The sequence below is a fragment of the Ptychodera flava genome, chromosome 14 (assembly GCF_041260155.1).
Source record: "Ptychodera flava strain L36383 chromosome 14, AS_Pfla_20210202, whole genome shotgun sequence".
In the NCBI taxonomy this organism is placed as follows: Eukaryota; Metazoa; Hemichordata; class Enteropneusta; family Ptychoderidae; genus Ptychodera; species Ptychodera flava.
In genome coordinates, this window is record NC_091941.1 from 29223039 (window position 1) to 29243672 (window position 20634).

At 36.0% G+C, this 20634-nt stretch overlaps 1 protein-coding gene across 1 annotated transcript in view; it reads right to left on the reverse strand.

Moving 5' to 3' along the window:
• Positions 1–1186: 1186 nt before the first annotated feature.
• Positions 1187–20634, reverse strand: part of LOC139150079 (polypeptide N-acetylgalactosaminyltransferase 2-like) — a 40503-nt gene continuing 21055 nt past the window's right edge. Inside the window, exons 8-14 of the mRNA XM_070722236.1 lie at positions 19761–19864; positions 16505–16631; positions 13775–13867; positions 9637–9720; positions 9116–9242; positions 6323–6442; positions 1187–5366 (exon numbers count right to left, since the gene is read on the reverse strand). Of these exons, the coding sequence (XP_070578337.1) occupies positions 5199–5366; positions 6323–6442; positions 9116–9242; positions 9637–9720; positions 13775–13867; positions 16505–16631; positions 19761–19864 (823 nt within the window). The 3' untranslated portion in view covers positions 1187–5198. The remainder of the gene's footprint in view (positions 5367–6322; positions 6443–9115; positions 9243–9636; positions 9721–13774; positions 13868–16504; positions 16632–19760; positions 19865–20634) is intronic.

The following is a 20634-nucleotide window of genomic DNA, read 5'->3' on the forward strand; positions in this document are numbered from 1 at the left end:
ACCTGAAATTTGCGCCCGAAGGGCGCGCCGAAAATGGTAATGGCAGAAAATGAAAGTGCCAGGAGGTATTTTTTCTTTTTTCAGTATTCCATAACGTGCACATGCAATTTCAGCTTTGATGCATGAAAAAAGGTGACCCTCCCCCATAGGCTTGCACAAAATTTTATGACCCTTCAAAAATGCTTGCGCGGAAAATGGCGACCCACCCCCAAAAAAACACCGGCCCCCCCCCCCCTGTAATTTGTGTCCAGTCCCTTAGTGATCACCTCACCACAAACGCAACAGTCTGCTGAAATTTCTTCCTACAATTTACTCTGTCAGGATATTTATAAGCGCACAGAATTGGGGCAAGTTGAACATCAACCCATCAACAATCATACAAACACACTTTATCTGAAAATACATTCACTGTTGTTGCTAGCGTGCCCATTCAGTTGCTTGACAGTTTACAGATCGCAGTTGCCATCAAGACATATTAGATGCAATTTAAAAAGTATAAAGCAGCATTTGTTTTGTTTTCTCTGGCCTCTGAGAAACTGCCACCATCAGGCAATATTTGAAGCATTTTTGAAACCTCGACATCTAGGTTTACACAATCTTTATCAGTAACTCTGGTATTCATGTACATATATTTTATCATCGATAACAAAGTCTGGCTGAAAACCGCTTTTCATTTTCTCACACTCCATACATAATGAGCTCTCATTTCCATAGACTTCCAACCTGTCCCAACAACATTCCCTTTACAGTATCTCGGCGCGTTCATTTTCAGCTGGACACATAACAAATTTGAGTAGCTAATCTCTTCTTTTGCCTTGCTATTTTCTCATCATTTTTTTCAAGCTCATCCAATAACCCTTTGAGTGCCGAAATTTTTTCCCACCAAAATTGTAGTATATTTTACAAGTTTTTTGTGAATATCTCTCTAATTGACAATTTGGACCAAATAGACAGATCTTATTTGCTTATTTTTACCAAAATTTTGGCAAAAATCGGGAAAAAATTTACTAGAGCATATTTTATCAAGGTGACAAAATTGACTTTGGCACCGAAAGAGTTAAGGTATATACCTTTCAATAGCTGCCTGTCAATGATAATTTCCCTCCGATTTGAAAACACTGTGAACACCCTGAGATCTGTGTGTCGTTGGTCAGTACTTATAATTCACAACTAGTCACATCGGGAGTGTCATTGACGCAATTTATTTGGCTCCTTTATATATCAAATTGCATTAAGACAATACATATGTTCCTAAAAAGATAAAGACATTGCCACGTAAGTGGGAAATGGTTACAGGATGTTGGCACTTAAGAGCATTTCATTTCACAAGCGCTGACTTCATTTTTCATATTTTTGTGCAACTCAAACAAAAAATGCACTGTTAATTCTGGGAAATCCATTTGGGAGTACACAGTCATATTATTAAATGACTTGAAGTAAGATTTAAAAAAGGGCATACCCCTCCCCAAAAAGATTTTTGGGTTTTAATGTTATTCTGATTTCACTTGTAATTATGGCTGATTAATGTTTCAAATGTTGTTTTGCAGCATATTTAAATTGGGTTTTGAAATTTGCAGCATCTTCTTTCTCAAGAGAGTGATTGCATTCACAGGATTTTCAATCGCACCATGACAATTACATAAACAAAAATATTTTTAATTTTCTTCAACTACTGCCTAAAAAATTAATGTTTGTATTTAAGGGGTAATCATAGCATTACTCTGTTGAGTGCTATCATAGCATACATGTCTATGTAAGGCATTTCCAAGAAGGGACTTTCATTTCACCAGACTGTCGGTAACAGAAGAAATAGAGAAAAATATTGATCACACATATGACCATGAGGTTGACACCATTCTTTGATCAATATTTAACATGTATGTTTTTCAGCTTTGTTACTTTGTACGGGAGCCCTTAATTCTTCTTGTACACATCGTTTACCTCAACATGATTTGTGATCAACTTGAACCTCTCTCTCTCTTCAGCATGTGATGAAATTTAATCAAGTTGTAAAAGTGCGCCCTCTACAGGTGAGTTGCGCTTTGTTCGATATTCCACCATAGAGGGCACATGTTAGACAGTTTGAAACAAAAAGCTGAGGCTTGAGAAAGGGTGTGAGGCTGAAACTGCTGATAAGATTAAGAACAGTATCTATAAATTCCAACAATGCACACAGCACCTAGAACGTTCACCAAAATATCTGCATTGATAGAAAAACATGTTGAACTTCGCATCCTTCAACAATTAACATGAGAATGACAGGACTGAACATGAAAATAAAATGAATAGTACAGATAAAATACAAATGAAACACTTGTGACAATATAAACAAAGCTAATGTCAATTAAAAATACCATCGAAAGCAGACATGTAAAATCATAAATAAATTGTACAAGTTAAAGACAAAATTTAGAATAATTCAAATAAAAATGAACAAAACTCCATATATATCAGCAGTGAAGCGAAGAACCACAGCTGTTCGTATTTCAGCAGCTTGGTCTTGGCTTTGAAATCACTCTGTCCAATGTCAATGTTGTCACCAGCTGAGTTCTCAGCTTGTTCAATAACATTTCACAATCCGAATGCAGGTGTTACTGAGGTTTTGTGAAGGAAGACAGATCAGTGTGGAACAGAAATATAATTTCTACTTTTCATGATAAAATGTGGTTCTCAGCAGGAAATGAAAAATTTCAGGAGAATCTGTGAGGAATACTGATGGCACCGACTGGATTTTAATCACCTGAATAACAACAAGTTTGTAGTGAAGTCGTTAGTTCTTTTCATTTCATAGGTCCAGCGTGGTCTATGAGGATGAAATACTTAGTACTGACTACATTTCAATATGCAGGACATTACAGCTGGTTATCCCCATTACATAGCAAGCTGTACAGGGTGACTGATGCTAGTCGTTTTGTTCAGTGCCTGTGCAAAGCCCACTCATATATCATATGACAAAAATACCTCAGAGGAAAAAAATTATATTTGCTATCAGTTCAGAATGCCCAAGTTGGTGTTTTTCTTATGCTTGCTACCTTGTCTGTGTGATTTGTCTACCCTGAAGCTCGGCCAAGAGCCTTATAAGTTACGTGTTACAATTTGGTACAAGGTGACAACACAATGAACCAATTTCCTGCCATTTCACACGATCCTCATCTCAGACCACAAACTGAATAAACCACTTGTGCGTATAGAATACCACAAGGAGGCTGCAAAAGCGTGAAATAGAATTTGAGCATTAGAAAGTGAAAACAAGCGACTATGTAGACCCTGAGGATGTGACCGTTCCCAGTTGTCAATTGTTCTCAAGTAAATAAACATTTATGTACCAGCTCATCAGGCTCTGAAGGGCGATGTCAAAATTTTGCAATGCGGGTTTTGCACAGGCTCTTTAAGTAAACCTCGCCTTTTCAAGAGAAAATATACATGATAACAAGAGTATATGAGCACACTAAAATTTCACATACCAGTATATTTGTCCTAGAAGAAAGAGAAAGTATGAAATAAAAATCTATAATAAATTTTCAATCCGCACAAAAGTTGAAAAGAGCTTTCTATGTTATTGCTTGATTTTGTAATTGAAAATTACTGAAAGGCTTTCAATTGTTTGTCTATGATCATTACGTGATTGTTCAAATTTAACTTTTTTTTCAACAAAGGATTAGAATTGAACAGCCTTGAGAAACCCACTTGTAATCTCTACACCACTTCTTCTTTGAATTCAGAGAGGCAAGCTAGTAGCTGGACAAGTACTTGGGCTCATTACGGGACAGCTAATTAACCATGCAGTGTCTACCCTAATGTCCCTACCACTCTGCTAGGATTTTTGGAGGTATTGAGGGTTTTGAATACAGAATTACAGGTGATTCATTACAGGTGAGCTTGGTTCCATGCTAACCAGCCAGGGACCAATGAACCAAAATAATCTGAACCAAGGCCTGGGTCGATATCGGTCTGGTACTGCGTGGAAATCAAAGTTTTGCCTTCTGAGGTGTCACTGTACTAGAACATAACTGTAGTGCAGGAAATTCTGTAAAACTGCTTTACCTATCACCAGACTCAGCTAGGTCTTGGTTTTTCAGATACAGCTAACTTACAAATCTTGTTTCTTGTGGATGTCAGTTAATGGGGTGTATAAGCTGTTGATTGGTTGCAAACCACATTTTGGCACACACTAATTATAGTCATAGCTAATCGGATTTGGTCTTGTCAGAGGTAGCCAGTGGTGGGACATCTGCCCAGTGATTGTCACTATTAAGTCCCGTAGGAGACTAGTATGGACCACCTTGTCAAAACTACGGATTTGAGGCTAATCACAAAACAGCAACATCACATATTTTGACACATAGTCAAATCAGAGGACACAGTCAATTACACAGAAATCAAACAAAGATTTAGACTTAGTAGAGTAGGATAGAATCAGGACAAAGTTACCAATGGAAGCTCTGGAATGTCAATGGAACATAACGATCAGAAAATTACATCATGCTGAAATGATTCACACAAAGTACAACATGACTGTATCCTTTTTTTTTTTAAATCGCAATCGATGAATGATTTTAAAATCATCGTTTTGAACTGATCAGAGCTTATTGCCATTGTTGATAATTTATAACATGAAAATGAACCACGGTTACTCTAGCTAGTGTAATTGGGAATAAACCTTGGAATATGATGTAAGTTTGAAAAACAATGAAAATTTAGCTTTTAGCTCATATGGTACAAGCGTTCCTCTGTTAATACAAGAACTAATTTTTTTTTTAATTTTTATTTTGTTTTAATTGATATATGGTCTATTTCATAGACATCATTGGAGGCATTGTAAAATTATAATACAGTGGTTAGTAATTTTCAGGTATTAAAATCTCTCGGTATTATCACTTTTTTAAAAATTGTTCAAGATTTTGATTCATTACTCAAATCTATAAGTGCACACATTTCACGGATATCCTGTTTGTCTTGCATTGCAAACTTACGACCTAGGGTTCACATGTGAGCCACTGCTGAGTCTTGAAAATACTTTTAAAAGAAAAACATTAACTATGAACAGATGTCTGATTCCCTCAACAGTACACATGGAAAAAAGCTCGTACAAAATAAAACAACGAGGGCCTATCATCAGGCCGCCAAACATAAACTGCTGACACAAAAGAGAAAGTGTTCATTTCGATGGGTAAATTTCTCTAGTAACTGATTTGAATTCAAAGATTTTTATGTAAATTATCCAGTGAAAATCTCCAGTGTTGAGTAATGGAAGATTTGTTGCACTTTTCCACGACCAGTCCAAGTTTCAGCGACTCCTTGCTGTCAATACATAAATCAGTGCCTCTGTACCGAAGCTGTCGATTGTTCTCTATTTGCTCCCATTTCTGAAAGAGACAACAGGGAATTTACACTTGAATGAGAAGGTAATACCATGATATCAGATGAAAGCAACATTTTTCAGAGGCTATAGTTTTGCAGATTATTGTGAAGAGTAACTGTGCAATCAATCTTTCAAGAATATTCAATTTGAATTTTTTTTTATTTTTGAGTACGAGTATCTGAGTGTTAGTAAAATGACAATAGGAAGTTTTACAAAACTTGGCATATGTCATTCAGTGATTTGGAGAATGAACCTTCAACATAGCACATGACTTTGACGTATCATTTTGGTATATCATTATATCAAAGTAGGCAGCTCACCACTATATGCTCAGATTTGGGTCGATCGAAGAGTAAAAACTGAGATCAAGATTTGACTCTTTAACCCTTTCATGCATGAACAACAATGTACAGGGGTGGGCCAGGCATATTCCCAGGAAGAGTTTATAATTACTTGAGGAAAGTTCGAGATGTGTTCAGGAGATGCACATATACATGTACACATGTATTCTTTCAGATTGGCAAACACTTCATATATACACATGTATTCTTTCAGATTGGCAAACAGACAGTTACGGAACCAGGAGGGCTACCTTATGAGACAGGCACACATATAGTGGGACACAGTCATACAGACTGTGAAACAATGTCACAAACATAAACAGTGAGGCATAATCATGCACAAACCAACATCAAACAGCGAGACACAGATGGACATTGGAGTCACAGTGAAAAAACAATTTTCTTCACTGTACAAGCACATTGACAGAAACCCATGTCAAACAGTGTGACACACACACACAGACATCACTTCAAAAAGCCCCCCCCCCTTCTTGGCTGTACAGCGACACTGGCAGTAACACCAAATCCCACAACAGAGAGACACACTGATGGATAGACAATAGAGACAGAGGTATGATACACTCTTCTGTCTTGTCTGTTAAAAAATATCACAATTCACCTGATTTGGATTGTTCTCATGGCAACCATGCAGTTTGATGACACCACCAGGCCGGTGATCCAGTAATGTCAAACACAAGTCTTGATGGCGTATTGATTTGTCTTTGGTTAATGCAAACTCCTGTGAATTGGAAAACAGAATCAGCATGTTGGATTCTCTAAACATATTCCCATAACACAAGAATCACCAGCTGACGAAGTCAAACTGATGTTGAGAACAACAGTGAGTGACACACACATTATTGGAGAAAATAACAGTATCACTGATGTTGTTGTAGTCCATCTTGCATGTTAGGCCAAAAAAAAAAGAAATGTTTCTGGTCAGGTCTTTCTTTAAAAAATGTGCCACAAAGAATTTTTCTTTCTTTTCGGCCATTTTGGTTTGGTGTCAGCCACGGCCGCCGGCCACAAACAAAAAAAAATACCGTCAATGACACTGTACCTTCTCTAATGTGTGGCCAGGTCAGGTAATTGGTTGTTGGCATGGAGTTGTTGGTAAATAGTTGATGATGTAGGGGCATGAGGTGGGATATGGACCAAAAGAACCCAAAGATGATTAAATACATCAATCAAAAAATTCTAAGCTACAGTATAAACTGCCTAAAGATAGTTCAATGTGGGAAAAAGTTAAATAATTCAGAAAGAAGAATTCACAGTCCAAAATAGTAATGACGCACTTCCTTACTGACGTGAGTGCATGTGAAATACACAACCTGGCATGTGTAAATTAAATGTATACCAAGTGATCATTTTAAGTCACTTTTAACTGTTTTTAATGGATTTTCCAAAGAGTCCTGTGAAAATGATGAAAAAGCTTATCTGGTCTTGTGTTTGTATAACCTCATGGCTGATAATTGTCATAGTATTGAAAAAAATTGAAAGTGAAGAAATTACTGTTTTTAATAGGCATATTTTCCTTGAAATACATGACCGTGTAACGAATATATGCTAAAAGTGTTTAAGAGTAAATTCTTTTAAAAAATAATTTAATCTGTGACCAAAGGATTTTTATTCTTTGAGTTTACAAATTCAAACATTGCAATTTGTTCAATCATCTTGTGCAGTGCAAAATTTATAAAATGACTGAAAAACAAAAAAAATTGGCAGAATTACAGTCTTTGTGATGTAAAATTATGGGTTGACATCACGATAACTGTTATCTGTTTGAAGTACTAATATACTATAATTTAAAAAAGAAAAGTTCATGCAGAAACGGTAAAATATATTGTCAGCAATGTAGTGTTAATTTTGACTTTACATCAAATATGCCTTTGCTGGATACCAAATATATAGGGTGAAATATTAAATCAGCCATGTTCAGCAAAATCCACACAACAGCATTGATCCTTTTCTAATTTGATTTGATTTGCTTATGTTATCCTTGTATGACAGTCAGTACAATATGGAACTTGAACACAACACAGTGAATAAGTATGCTGTAAATGAAATGGTGTGGCTGCATCCACATGCAGCAATAGGAGTGCCTTTGTCTCTCACCCCTCATTTCCAACCTGTCCCATCCCTGAAAAAATAGTTTGGTCTTATATTTATAATGTTAATAATTTCTGTATTTGTTAAAATGTGCGCATCTCAAAAACTTTTGATCATAAACATTTTCATTGTTTTTTTATAGCTGACCAGTCAGTTAACGTGTTTATTTTGAATATTTGCGCATTTTTCCGCAGTATTTGACATTTTCTGAATACCTTCTTATTCAGTTTGTCATTTTCTAAAAGTTTAAATGCTCCATTGTGTGGTCAAGCTTTCCACAAGCATCAAATGTGGTACTTCATATAGGGGGGTCTGCCTCTAGAGGGCGGGCATCATGAATAGTGTTTGTTGGTTAATTCCTCCACGTAAACTTCTGATTGTACTGTAAACATTGAACATGGCCGACGTCCGATTTTCCTGTTTAAAACTTTCACTCATTTTCGTTCATATGACTCTGAAACTCCAGGAAACGATTGGGAAGAAGGGTTATCTTGAAATATTGAGGTACTCGCCGATATTTTGCAAAATTAAATGAGAAAAAATGCAAGGAAAATGCCGACAGGCTTACACAACGACAGTTTTCAGACTCGGAGGCATATGATCATCTCTGCAGATTATGCAACAGGCCAAGATCACGTGAGGCCATGAGGGGATATCCACAGCAACTCAGTACCAAACACTAGCGCTCACAGAGTGAGCAAACACAAAGTGAGTACCCCTAACGTCAGCTCAGTAGTCTGTAATAGATTGTAGTCAACTAAGAAACCTTGGAGAAAGGCTTAACACTGTGGCTATGCCGCTAAGTCCCTTTTGATTTTTGTCATAGCTCAAAATCGTTCTCCCACACCTCAATCTGAGCCATGAACACCCCAACAGTTTATGATATGACCCATCACAATGGCATGACGTCAACGGATCTTGACAGACGGAAGTCTTGACAGACGGAAGTACTTGACAGCAGCATATTGGTTTTCAACTCAAATACCTTCTCTGTCTATAAATAGACACGAGAAGGTAAAAAGGGTGACGCGCTGTTGTTCAAGTGACGCACACGCTGACCAGAAACATTTCTTTTTCTTTTTTTGGCCTTAGAGAGCTTTAAAGTACAAAGCATGGGAGGAGAGATATTCATGAAGTGATTCCCAAATATTGTCTGTCTTTCAATTCTTCTATAGCATTTGTCATTACATCTGTACATACTTGCATCAGGGTCAATTTACCATAATTCAAACATTTATTTTCAAGACGCTGATTTGTAAAATTTGTCATGGAATAAAGTTCACATTTTTTTTTGTCTGCTCACCTGATTCCCACCGGTACTGTGACACTCATAAATCCCCAATGTTCCATCTGTGAAGTGGCCCATGGTGTCCATGCACATATGGCCTTGTTGCAGAGCTCCAAATGCAATGTCCCTCTTGTCTGGGACCCTACAGATGTATTGGTGCACAGACACGTTAAATGCAGAGGATATTAGCAAAGAAATAGAGATGACCCAGGTTAGCATATGTGCAGAGAAATTTTACATAAAGTGTAAACAAGAATGGCTTCAAAAGTCACACTGCAACATATTGCACACTGTCAATATGTTCATACTTATGTTCATAATAGAAAGACATACGCTGTAACTTATTTACATTTTTTCACTGTTTTCTGCCGTATCAAGTCCAGTTCTCTTACTATACTTCAACAAACACGTAAAAATGTTTTTAATTCCTTTTTACTGGTTCCTACGGATGTTCACATTCAGAAACTTCAACTTGAAAGTGGTGACAAAATTAGGTCAGCAAATTTACAAATAGGAGCATTTATTACAAGGCTTACCTGAGTTCAGGATACACAGTTTCTAAATACCAGCTGAACGGCTTGCAATTCAGAGAAGCCCGGAGATCAACTCTACTTTGTATGCTGAAAGCAAAGAGGGAAAAAGAAATGCATTGTTTTTCCAGGAATAACCGTACATGTACATATTTTGTGAACAGTAAAATGTGATCCAAAAGACAACTTATTGACCATAGCCATCAGTGAAACAATCTAGAATATATGTACATTGTTCAAAGATTTTGTATGTTATTTTCATTGAAACGTAATCAACAGTGCAATAATGCACAATTTTTAAACATTGGGTTGGACAATCTGACATTTAAAACTAGGTTACGGCAAATGTAGTACCTCTTTTTTACGAGCAGATCGGCAGATAACGACAATACTTGATAAGATAAATCCATACTATATCAAACAATCTGTTGTAGATCTTAAGCACCCTGTCTTAAAGCTTGAAAAGCCTGTCTTCCATGTACATACCATGAAAAAAAGACCTCTTTGACAAGGCAAACGCATTTGCGTTTCAATTTAACTGCTACATGGTTTAACTACAGTAAGAAGAGCTTCACGTTTACTTACAAAGCACGGAGAAAAACCTACATCCTTTGTTTTCATATTTTTGCAAAATTTTACACTCGTCAACTGGCACAGGTAATTGCTGAATATTTGGATTTCAGATGCCTTCATTGGGTACCTCAGGAAGTCAAATGAAAATGAAGTTCGCGCTGGCATTACTGCACAAATATTATGTTACTTTGGTTTGTACTATCATGAACTCTAAAGGAATATTTCCTCCATGTTGTATCTGTTGATAGTTTGGTTTGAAGTGTTTTTCTCTTGGCTGAAACAACATCAGTTCCTTTCATGATACATAATATGATTGTTCTCCACACTGTAAACTAGTCTGCTGACATCACATCAGTGATCATTAAAATCTGAACTTATTGAGACACGGGTACATCTAGGAGGTGGCTGTCAATACCTCAAATATCCCTGGCAGGTATCAATTTTCTGACCGATGTTCCCATGTAAGGGAATATGCGAGAAAGAGATTCACATCAGTGTCATGTTACTAATTCATTACCCAGACATGATGAGCTAGGCCGTGAGTGCATGGACCCAATTTCTATGAAATCAATGGTCATAATCTGCCTTTTTTTAATTTTGCATTATACGTACTATGACTAAAGTATGTGAAATCTATGTAAAAGAATACTTTTAAGCCTGTGATGAGCTAGCCCGTAAGTGTAGACCCAATTTCTATAAAATCAATGGTCATAATCTGTCTTTTTTTGAATTTTGCATCACACATACTGGGACTAAAGTATGTGAAATCTACGTAAAAGAATACTTTTAAGCCTATGCCTGTAATTTATTCAGTGGAATGAATGATAACACAAGGTTCATAAATACTGTAGATTCTTCTTAAGCTTTTGATGCGAATGTGAAAAGACAAAAAAGCCATGTTCACTTTGATGAGAATGTAAATATATACACATAGCTGTAAAATTTATACAGATAGTGTAAAATTTTTACAAATAGTGTAAAATTTATACAAAGAACGTCACCAACAACTACGCTCCCATTTTGATTGAATTGATGCATGCATGTGTGACCTACACAAACAAAATAGCAAGTATAAATATATAGATTTTGCAGCAATGTTTGCACTAATAACAGTGAGATTATACGGAGCTGAGTACTCTGTATGGGTAATATAAGGTAGAATGCACCTCAGGGACAGATCTTTGGACTCTGACTCTCAAACTTTTCTGTTCTTTTCTAATCTACCACTGTGGGGGTTCATTTTGAAGTCCTTGGAGTAAGAAAGACTTTCAACATCTTAGTTTTTTTTGAAAATCGAAGATTTATATTTTTCCGTAGAGTGAACACATGGATGAGGGCCATTTTGAATTTCAAATATCTGCAAATCTTGGGTAATTTGTCTTCCTTGTACCAATATTTGCACGGAGACCCAATAGATTTTTATTTGTGCTTTTGAAAGAGAATGGTTGAAAGATTCTTTGAGGAAAGTTTGAGCAAAAGTTTAATTCTTTCACTTTGAGGCGCATACACGCCTCGAAAGTGAAGACAAACTTTTGCACAAACTTTCCTCAATGAAACTTTCAATTATTCTCTTTCAAAAGCAAGCATAAAAAATCAGGGGTCACCATGCAAAATTTGGTACTGGAGAGACAAATCACCTATGATTTCCCGATATTTGAATTTCAAAATGGCTGCCATCCCTGTGATAACTCTATATGCAAAAAAGAAAATTTTCGATTTCCAAGAAACAAAGATGGTGATAACTTTTCTTTCATCAAGAGCTTTAAAATGAGCCCAAACAAGTGGTAGATCAGAAGAGAATTGATTAAATTTGAAAGCCCGAATTTCTGTCCCGGAGGCACATTCTACCTTAATGAAAAATAATAAAGTTATTGGTAAGCAGTCTTGATTAAACTTAAGGTAGCGGTAAAGGCTAGAGCGTCAGTTATAAACTTCAATAAAACTATTAAAATATAAAAGTAGTCAACATTCTCTGTGGAATAAAAAAACTAGACCTTTGGGGTCATAGGCATTGCAGAGTTATAGCCCATTGAAACTTCTGAAAAACTGACCAAATAAGAGGAAGTTGGGGAGTCCTTAGTGTATTAACTATGGTAGAGGTCCCCTAGCTTTTAAAAAATGTTTGAAAAGGGAAAGTCATTTTTTACTGTTTTTCAGGAAAGTTTGACAAGGCAGTGCTTGCATTCAGAATGCGTGACTGCTATTGTAAATGTATTTTTAGATTCTTTGAGTGTCAAAGAGGTGTCAAAAGTGAGATTAACCAAAAGACTGCTCTGTGACTTCAAAGAGGGTGCAAATATGGCTTGTTTTCAACGATTTTGCCAGAATAACAGTTTTCCTACATAATTTTATACCAATTTAATCCAACCTTTGAAATGAGATATGGACATGGAATTTTTACAGCCTATTAACAAGGTTACAGATAAGATTTGTACGGCACAATTTTCCTGTATTTGAAGTACTTTTTGAAAAATCACATTTTGAAATTTGAAAGAATTTTTAATAATTTTTTGATATGTAAACCCATGTAAAATCATAAAAACAAATTTTATTTACAAATCCTGCCGTACAAATCTTACAATTAATAGTGTCAACATATTTATAACTAATTTGGTAATATTAATACTACCCAATTATTATTAAATTCAAATATGTAAAAAAATATGAAAAATTAAATTTTAATATTGATTGGTGTCATATTTCAAAATCATGGCTACAAATATACAATTTTTATATTCTTTTGAGAAGTATTAACTGAGGGAGTTATCCTGAAAATTTGAACTACATATCTTGATTCTAACACTTGAAACTTGACATTAACTCTGAGAAAAGAATTGGTGCAAAAATAGCCTTTAACCGCTACCGTTAACTTGAATGAAAACGTTCTTTGGAACATGCATACCAAATTTAAAAGCAATCAGGTACTCATCAATGATTTCTGCCATCAATGTTTCTTAACCCACAACAAACAAAAAATTTCATCAAAATAACATTACTATATATACAAACCACTATGAATGCGAACATCCCTATGTACAACCTAAATATCAAAGCAATCAAGTCTGTTAAATTGTTCTGATTGGTCTTATCAAGTTTTGATTCTCAACTGCTCTGACAATCCTTTGGTCATTGTTGTATATCTGGGACTGGAAAGTTCTTCTTTACAAAAAATTACGTATACCTTCTGAAGTGAAGTGATTTTGAATACAAGAGCTTTATTCTCTTGTGTTCAGAGAGTTTGTCATACTTGTCATTCTGACACTTTCAATTTTATTCATCCAGAGTTCGTTTTATGGGTTTGCTACAAATCTAATGAACAGGGCAGATGGAAAGTTCAAAGCAAATATCTACATTAAAACACCAGAATAACATCTTTAAGAAATCGTATTGTTTTATGGATTTTTTAGTATCCCAATCGTGATGTTTGCAAGCTTAGATTCGCATTCAGAGATTCTCAAATTCCTGATATTTTCCACATAGAAGGGGAGGTGTCAGCCTTTCTCTTAACTGGCCTTGACTTTGAGACCATATACACAGCACCGAGGACAGAACATTCATTTTCTGAACTTACTTTCCAAACGGCACATTCTTCGCCGAAGGAACTGCAGCATAGTAATACTTCTTATATTCATCCATCCACACTTCGGCGGCACGTCTCGTATTTCTAGGATTAAACCAGATAAAGAGCATCCATGAAATGCCGGACTTAAATATACGAAAGTAGATGCCTTCTGAGGACATGATGATACAAAAGACAAGCATTACGCTAATATCTTTGCAACCTGGGGGCTAACACTTAATACGATCTGCCTAATTTATTGATAGGCCGTATTAAATGTATCATAAATAAAATTTACAGGTGTTCAACATCATTTTTAGATCCCACGTACTCTAATATTCATATTCACTTTGGAGATTTGCAGACGATCACTGTGGAGCAAATACTTCCTCCGTGGGTTTGCCGATACCGTCAGAGACATTTAAAAAGTTCATACTCTGAAGGGACATGAATAACTGATATTTCAATGCAATATTTGTTTTATACTCAAAGTAAATTGTAGAAACCTATCCTTTTGTAAAAGCAGGTGCAACTGAAACAAGTTTTAATGTGCTCTTTGGCACAGGATCCCATACTTTACAGTACTTAAAGTTTTCCGGCTGAAACTGAAATATTAGGTATCCATTTTGCTTTGCATTTTGTAAAAATATCACAATTTTTTTCATTTCTGGACTGCATATTTTGTCATTAAATTTTTCAAAAATTCTATTTTCTTGATTCTAGATTTTCTCTAGCCTTAGATTTTTCAAATTTTATGATAACCATCCATTCATTTTTGTTGCATTGTTTTTCCTCTCGCTTGCAGATTAGACAAAGATGGGTACACTGTTGCAAAAGGAAACACATCACTAAGGGGAGAACCATTTGATTTCTGGCAACAATTTTTTTTAAATCCTCCAGCCCGCCCCCCCCCCCCCCCCCCCCCTCCCCAACCCCGAAATCAAATGGTTCTCCCATAAACTCATTCTGGTACTTTTCAACTCTCCTTCCCCACCTTTCCTCTTGTAAATAGATTCACCAACCTATTTCAAACAATAAGGCAAACTCAAAATATTGCGGTGAAGAAGTTAAAAATGAAAAAAATTACTTTAATATAATAAATTGAACTATGTAATTTGGGCAAATATTTAGCACAGGACTTGAACTATAGCTTTTAAAAAGCACAAAGAAAATACAACATAGGAATTTCAAATGTTCCAGTTAAAAATGCCAGACAAGACCAGACAGTGATGAACGCAGAGGAGAGAGATTGCCTTAAAGCCATGAAAATCTCCCTGGAACAATGCTAGGCAGGACGAGAATGCTGACAGGAACCACTGAAGCAGAGAAATCAACCATGCTTGTCTGGTCAATGATGTCTGATAGATAACAACGAATGATGTCTGATGTCTGTTAACAAGGCGGCGAAAACAGTTTGACCTAAAAGACGTAAAAGGAGCTAAGACAACAGTGGAATGCTACACTTAACATTTAATCTCCTGTGAAAAGGACAACCTAATTAACAAAACATCTTTTAATATGGAAATAAGATGTTCATCTTAGATGACGCTGTTGATAAGGCTACCCTACTTGAACAATTACAATCAATGAATAGATGAGTGCATGAATGAAAGACCAGGTTATCTGCTGGCAGTCATGTGAAAATTTACAGGTTCCTCATGCTGCAAAAAAGTAACTTGTCTCAAGATTCTTCCAGGTCACTTCCAACAATCTTTATTTTGCCAGTGGTTTCAAAAAAGCCATGGTGCTGGCAAAAAAACGTGGATTTTGAGAGCAGCCACTGAAAAAAGAAGTCAAGTATTCTATATCTATGTGTTTTATGCATGCCTACACATGATGAGATTGCTTGGAAACTTGTCAATAATTGTTTGCTGTCTGCCAGAGTATGGTCAACACACTGATCAAGACCATCTGGGTGATCTCTGTGAATAACTGGCTCCCTTGCTTCATTGGACATTTGCTTTGCCATCATGCGTTCACTGTCCTAGGAGCTTTAATATCAATAATCAAAGAAGATCATGCAATTCCAATGTTATTATCCGTGCAACCTCTGCAAGCTCTTACAATCATTGCTTTTTAATCCCAAATGAAATGATCACATGGATATTTCATTGATTATCAACTATGGGGATTTTTATGTCATCTCTTTTAATTCTTCAAATCAATTGAAATGTACCTATACGAAAAACGAGAAGATGCTGCCATATCATTGGTTGAGTACTACCTGGTAATATCTATGATATAAAAGTTCACTCATGGATTATAGTGCCTTTGTAAATTCAATCCTTTAATGTAAAATAGATGACCATTTAATCCTGAGCTCTACAGAACAAGGATACTAAAGGCCATGAAATACATTGTTGAGTACCTGGATAATACTATTATTTATCACTGCAATGAGAGGTTTGATTGTTGGTCGCTCAAAATGCTCTCTGCTCAGCACAAGGAAGGTCAAGGTCGACAGGGTATGATGTATTGTTGACAACATGCTCGATATATATCTATGAAAACATCTCCAACAAAGACCATGTATCAAAATGTTGTGTGATTGGTTCTGTGTTCTTAAAACTGGACTGAAACAAACATCATTGCTGAATCGATTCTGTTCATTTTTGTGAGCAACTATCTATATATCTATATCTGGATTATGCACAGAATGGCACATGGAACATCTTGCAAAACAAGAAAGGGATGGAAAATACGGAACTTGTCAGGAAAGAATGATTGTCAGCTCATGTCTACCTTGCAAAGACGTTTCCGCTACCTCCAGGGAATGTGTACGGATGCTGTTTGCGGAAGACATGACCGACTCTACTGCATGGTATGATTTCTAGGGTACCTCCACATTGCCAAACCCTGAATGAAATTTCTGCAAAAGGAACGATGCGGATAAACTTAAATGATGTAAACTGTCTGATAAAGATAATGTTGAATTAAAACGGAATTTAAAATAAATACATAAGCATGTGTATGTAGACATGAATTCAGTGCCTACCAGTAAAGATAGATGCACTTACACACAATTGAATATATACATGTATAAATATGCACAAATGCACACATTTGCATGAATACAGGCACATATTCAAATACTTCTATACAAATTATAGCCAGTGACTCCAGCTATACATGTACATATCATGTGTACATATATACAGACACACACACACAAATAAAGGCATCTCCGCATCTCTAAATACACTTACACAGTGACATTCACTGACATGTAGAGACATACATGGTCCAAGAGGTAGTACATACATGAACCTACACATTACATATACTGGTATTAAATGGTCACTGACATCATTACTCTTTGTTGGACACACAAATTCAGTCATGTCGACACTTCAGTATTACGCGTCGACACAATGGAAATCACATCCAAAACCCTGGAGATATTATATTAATCTTGAGAATTCCTGTAGAAATTTGAACGGACTACCGGTACATACGCATGATACTTTTGAACCACATTGCATGCATGATACTTTTGAACCACATTGCATATTACCAAACGATAGCTTCTACTTAAAGTATGTATCTACAGTCCATGTTTCATATTCAATAAATCAGGCTACAGCTGGCTATGAACCTCAGGAAGCATTGCTTCGCACACTGATCCATGAATTATAGATTATACTAGTAAGTGTCATTGAAGCAGAGTTGACAAATGATTCCATAGACAGGGAAAGGTACATGGACAACAAATTTGAAATTGCAATTTTCCCTGAGAAAATGAATTAAGTACTGATGGTGACACTGCTTGACACATCATATAGGGTCTGATCATTCTATTGATTAATTGCAGTGCTGAAGCTCAAGGTTTTGCCTCGGTATGTGGGCTGGACAACAAAATTTGGGTTTGCCATCCACTCACATACCCAGGCAAAACCTTGAGTTCCAGAGCACTGCAGCTAGCTATTAATATGTCGATATCCATGGGATGAAATTTCACACGTTGAAAGAGCAACATATAAATTATTAATGCATTTTGTTGACTAGAGTCATTAAAATATTCAGTATGACACAAATTACCCTGAAAAAGATTTGAAACAGATTGGATTACTGCTATTTACAATGGACATGACTGATGCACTTGTTTTAGAGATAGATGCAGCGCTGAATGAAACAATTTTCACAATTCCCCCTGATCACATTTGATAAAGCACAGCATTATTCAAATGCAGTGTGCTCTTATAAGGCGCCATAGCAAGACTGCAATATTTGACAAATATCATAGTTTGGTTTAAAGTTAGTATACATCTTGGGCACAAATTTTCGGACTCTAAAATTTTCTACAATTCTTTTCCTCTCTACCACTTTTGGGGGCTCATTTTAAAGCTTTTGGAGTAGGAAAACTTTTTACTTTCATAGTTTTTCAAAAGCCGAAAATTTTATTTTTCCATATAGGGTTAACACAGGAATGGCCGTCATTTTGAATTTCAAATATCAGTAAATGTAAGGTAATTTGTTTTTCTGGTACCAAACTTTGCACAGAGACCCCTGATTTTATTCTAGATTTGTAAAGAGTATGGTTGACAGTTTCATTGAGGAAAGGTTGTGCGAAACTTTAAGCCTTTCACTTTCGAGGCACATACTACCTTAACCTGTTCACACCTAATTCCCTGTGAACAGGTCCACACTCACCATTTATTACAATGGGTTTGGGCCAAACCATGGTAGTGAAAGGGTTAATACTGAACTTGTACTGTAATAATTTGACTATTTCTTCCTTTGGATTGTTTCTCTTCATTAAAAACATTCTAAGATGTTTCAAAAAAATATAGGAAGCAGCTGTTGAATTTTTAAAACCATCACAGCATGTAATCAGAATCATCAGAAGCCATCCAGACATCAGCTATCTTGTAGCTTGCTTGGCTACAGAAAATGCAGGATTCAGGGAGAAAGTTACCATGCCAAAGGACAATCAAGAAAAACGCTGTAAAGAGGGATCTAATAAATAAGTTACATCATGAAATCTGAAGCATACTAATAGCTTAATCTGATTAGTACACCCTACAAGCATAATTGGGGTAGGCAGATCTCAAAACATCTCACTGAGATCTATTGACATAAAATATTGAAAAAGCAAACCACGAGAATCGACATGTGATCGCTTTATTTCAAACTGAGCGAATAAGGCTATTGAATTTATTCACATGATCAAAAGTTTTTTACAGCAGTTCCCTAAACCATCCTACATGTACTTACATAAGTATTGAAGCATTACAGTAGAAACATGGAATCTACTTCAAAAATATCAAGTACAATGTGAGATTCATAAGATAAGAGTCAGAGTTCTAATTCTTTAGACACATCTCAAGTAAGCAGATTTTATTTAGGGGGTAGTATGCGCCTCAAAAATGAAGGATTAACTTTTGCTCAAACTTTCCTCAATGAAACTTTTAACCATTCTCTTACAAAATCAAGAATAAAAATCGGGGGTCACTGTGCAAAGTTTGGAACTAGAGAAATAAATTATCTAATATTTACTGATATTTGAAAATCAAAATAGCTGCCATCTCTATGTTAACTCTTTAGGGAAAAATAAAACTTTCTATTTCCTAAAAACTAAATTGGTGAAATATTTTCTTACTCTGAGAGCTTTAAAAAAAATCCCCACAAGTGGTAGATCAGGAAAAAAAATGATAAAAGTTTGAGAGTCAGTATACCTATCCCCAAGGTGCATTCTACCTTAAAATGCAAAAAATTTGAAGGGATGCAGATGGCTATGAACATTTCCAGAAGCCCCTCTCTAAATTTAACTCTATGAAATTGAAATCTCCTTCCTCTATATCCAATTACAGAACCATGGGTTCTTTTTGTAGTTTCTGGAGGATGAATGTGTTCAAATGAGTTATTTCTTACACCCATATCATGTTTAAGGGAAAGATACTCCTCTCTTTTGGCTGCTAGGAATGAAAGACAACTTTGAAACACAGACTTGCATACTGTCATTCTGCAAATGCAAAAACTGATTTCTAAGGTCACTTACCAAGATTTTCCCCTCCCCATATGTCCATCATCATATCATACTTTCCAAGTTCTTCAAACCAGGGTTTTGATATTGTAAATAATCCTCCAGCTATCATCGGCGTTCTGCATTCAAGAAGAATCTGGCGTTACATGAGCCGTTATAACACAGATCACAGGTATTTATATGTGCAGTATGTATATTGTGTTAAGGCAAAAATATCCGTCCATTTCTTCAACTTTTTCGGCATTTCTCTTGAGTCTTTCACATCTTCCAAATGCTAAAAATGTACTATCGCATCTTGGCTGCTCTTTTTAGAACCTTAGACGCAAAAAAAAGTTTTACCCCATCTTGTAACTTGTCTTGACAGAGTCTTTACTTAGGTTTGAACACTGTTGTTGGCCATTCTCCATGGCATACATGTACATGTACGAGTTGAACACAGAATCAGCTCACGCTGTTCAGAATTGTGCAGTGCATATTATGAGATCCAACAGAACACTAGCATTTTCTGTGCACTGAGTGTGGCACACTGTCATATTTTCATGCATAATTTTCTTGAAGTAAACATACAAAAGGGACTTATGCAGCTGGTCTAGAAAGCTGGGCGTCATATTTTCTTCATTTGGCCTCAACAAAATTCAAGTTTTTCACAGGGAATAACACTATGTATACTACATGTATCAGTATTTTAGAGTTTATGTCAAGAGTATTTTGTCAACAACAGGACAGTCACGATTCAGATCTTCCAATGAAATCATGAGCCTCAACAACCCCCAAAATTGTGGTGCAATTCTGAGAAGAGAGTGGTACGTGAGAAATGCCACATCCATAAAATGAACATCAAGGAAACAAGGCTTTGTGATTTTTTTTTTAAAACCTTCCCGCGATTGCA